The 3,030-nt window shown below is 58.3% G+C and overlaps 1 protein-coding gene across 1 annotated transcript in view; it reads left to right on the top strand.

The window, feature by feature from the left end:
- CSPG4 (chondroitin sulfate proteoglycan 4) overlaps positions 1-3,030 on the top strand; it is a gene marked incomplete at its 5' end in the record, with an annotated part of 14,208 nt that overhangs the window by 10,328 nt on the left and 850 nt on the right. Inside the window, 4 exon segments of the mRNA XM_009699851.1 lie at positions 5-200; positions 364-518; positions 1,412-1,595; positions 1,995-3,021. Coding sequence (XP_009698153.1) covers positions 5-200; positions 364-518; positions 1,412-1,595; positions 1,995-3,021 — 1,562 coding nt within the window.

Below are 3,030 nucleotides of genomic sequence, written 5' to 3' on the forward strand. Positions count from 1 at the left end.
GCAGGTTAATGGGGAGCTACAGCCCCCCTGCCCCCCGTAACTGCCCAGCTCTGTGCTTTCCGCAGGGCCTCTGGATGGAGGCTTCGCCTTTGACTTGTGGGATGGTGAGAACCTGTCTCCTGGGCACTTCTTCCTCATCAGGGCCCAGAGAGAGCCCCTCATCAGCCTGGCCAAGAAGCAGAGCCTCACCGTCTGCCCAGGTGGGTGCGGGCACATTCCCCATCCTCCCAGTTCAATGGCAAACAGGGCCCTTGGACCTTTCCAGCACCCCCTGCCCGAGCGCTGCCGAGAGATGCCTGTGGCAGAGGCTGCAGGTGGGTGGCGAGGCGGTGGGTTGAAATCCATACTGGATGTGTTTTCCAGGTGCCCTGCAGCCCATCACCAGCCAGAACCTGCAGGCAGTGAGCAACACCCCTGCCAGCTCCACCGCTCTGTACTACAGCATCGAGCAAGCCCCACGCCTGGGCAGGCTGAGCACCTCCCGTGGGGATGAAATCAGGAACTTCACCCAAGCCCAGGTGAGCTTTTGCCTCCCCCAGCCCCCCCAGGATCCCAAGGCACAGCCCTCCATCACCCCCCACTGCAGCCCAGGGGTCCCACCCTGACCCCACTGCCACCGTGGGTAGAGGCACCCGATCCCTGGCAGGAGGCAGAGCAAGGCTGTAGCCACGTCGTGACTTTCCCAGCTCTGCCAACGGCTGCTAAGAGGCATTAAGAGCTGCTGTCCCAGCACCGGCTTTGCCACAGCCACCAGCCTTGGATTTAGAGCTGGGGGAGGCTCGGGGAGTTATAATTCCCTTTTCCTAGGCTACCTCCCTGCCGCAGACCCAGCCATCCTGGCTGCTGCCCAAGGCAAGAGCCAAGCGCAATACTTTCACCCCTGCTCTGAGCAAAGCCTTGCTACTACCCTTCTCCCACAAGGCCAGGCTTTTGCAGAGCATGGCAAAGGGCTTATTTCTAACCATCACGCAGAAGCACTCACATTTGCCCACCCTGCAAGCTCCCCCGTGCTGTGCTCACCCTTGGATGAAGCCTGGCCCAACTCTTGGAGGATGCTGAATAAGCTCAGCCCTTCCTCTGAGCCTCAGTTTCCCCAATTGCTGGACAGAAACATCCTGGCAGAGAGGCACCATGACCTCTCGATGGTGACCACCATGCCATGGCTGGTGATGATCCCCATTTCTTATCTAAGTAAGCCTTGGCTGCTCCTTCCCGGAGCCAAGATAAGAGCCCAGGGTGCACACATTGGCTCTAGCACATCACCACCAGGGTACCCTCCTGGTGCCCAGTGTTTCACCAGAGACGAAACAGATGCACCCATTTCCCACATGGTATCACCCACTCTAAGTATTTATTTTACCACTTAGCAGGGCTCATTGAGTTTGTTCGGGTTGTTTTTGGTTTTTTTTAGGTGGACAGCGGGTTGATTTTCTACCAGCACCAGATGCCAGAGAAGCCCTTCTGGCTGGCCCAAGACGCCATCCGCTTCCGCGTGGTTGCTCCCACGACCATCTCTGATTCCTTCATCCTCCTCGTGCTGATCTCCTTCGAGGCAAGGTGTCTCCAGCGCTCCACTCAGCTATGGAGAAATGCAGGTAAAGGAGGAAAGGAGAAGCTGGGGAGAAGCAAGGGACAAACAAACCCTCCTGAAGTCTGCACAATCCCCCCGTTCGGGGGGCGGATTCTTCAGGAGAGCTTGTTTGGCTGAAGAAGACACCACTGTGCAATTTCCCATGGCCACCCAAGCATGAGCTTTGATATTATGTCAAGCAACATCTAAAACTGCATCCATCCCTATACTGCCTCTCTGCGCGGTTCCTTCCTCCATCATCGTACCAAACTAATAAGTCCCAGTTGATTCTCAGCCCTCTCCGTTTCTTTGTAATCCCCCTTTTTCTGCTACAACTTGCTCTTGTCTGGGGCTGCTCTCCTCTCCAGCAGACCCGGCTCTTCCCAGGGATGACAGACCTTTGCGTTTCCCCTTTTCTCCTCAGGTCTCCAGCTCGCAAGGTCTCAACAGGCTGAAATTGGCACCTCGGTAGTAGACGCCTCTAACCTCTTGAGTCAAATCCTGGTCCCCGAGAGGGCTGCGTACGATGTTGTCTTCCTAGTGACGGAGCTACCGGCTCATGGGCAGCTCTTGGTGGCCGGTGTGCCCCTGGAGCGGTCACGGCCGTTCTTCCTGCAGTCAGACCTGGCTGCGGGGCGCCTGGCATATGCCCATGGAGGGGACAGCGTCTCTGAAGACCATTTCAGATTTAAGGCTTGGCTCCGGCCCCAGGCACAGCAGTCCATCCGTCCTCCACAGGAAGGGGTGGTCATCTCCGAAGCTTTCAATATAACAGTAACCAGCAGCAGCAAGCCACCGCAGGTGTTGAAGCGGCAAGAAGTCCTGCGGGTCCCACCAGGCTCCGTGGTGACCTTGTCTCAGGAGTACCTGGATGTGGCAGACCCATCAGGGTCCCCAGAGGAGATGGTGTACAGCATCCTCCAGAGACCTCTTGCTGGCCACTTGGCCAATGCACACAACCCACGAGAGCCCATCAACCGCTTCACCCAAGCGGATGTTAACGCAGGCCACGTGGTGTTTGTTGCCACCGGGAGCCATGCCCCAGGGTCCTTAGCCCTGAGTCTCTCCGATGGCCACTACCCACCCACCCTGACCTCACTGGAGATCGAGGTGCTGCCTGCAGTGAGCACCACTGCCAGCCCGGTGCCACTGGAGGTGCCCCAAGACCTGAACAGGGCCCCCGTGTCCCACCATCACCTCCTGGGAGCCACGCAGCTGGGGGCAGGCAATGCCCTGTACAGGATCACCAGGCACCCAAGGTTTGGCCAAGTGCAGGTCAACCAAAAGCCATCACGGGGCTTCTCGCAGAAGCAGCTGGATCGTGGGGAGGTGACATTCACCTTCACCGACCTCACCTCTCCTGAGGATGACTTCCAGTTCCTTGCCATGTCGCAGGCAGCAAACAGGACCGGGGTGGTGAACGTGACCGTCCGCGCCTTGGTGAAGGCTCGGCCAGGCAG

This window comes from Cariama cristata, unplaced genomic scaffold (assembly GCF_000690535.1).
Source record: "Cariama cristata isolate BGI_N322 unplaced genomic scaffold, ASM69053v1 scaffold2785, whole genome shotgun sequence".
NCBI lineage: Eukaryota > Metazoa > Chordata > Aves > Cariamiformes > Cariamidae > Cariama > Cariama cristata.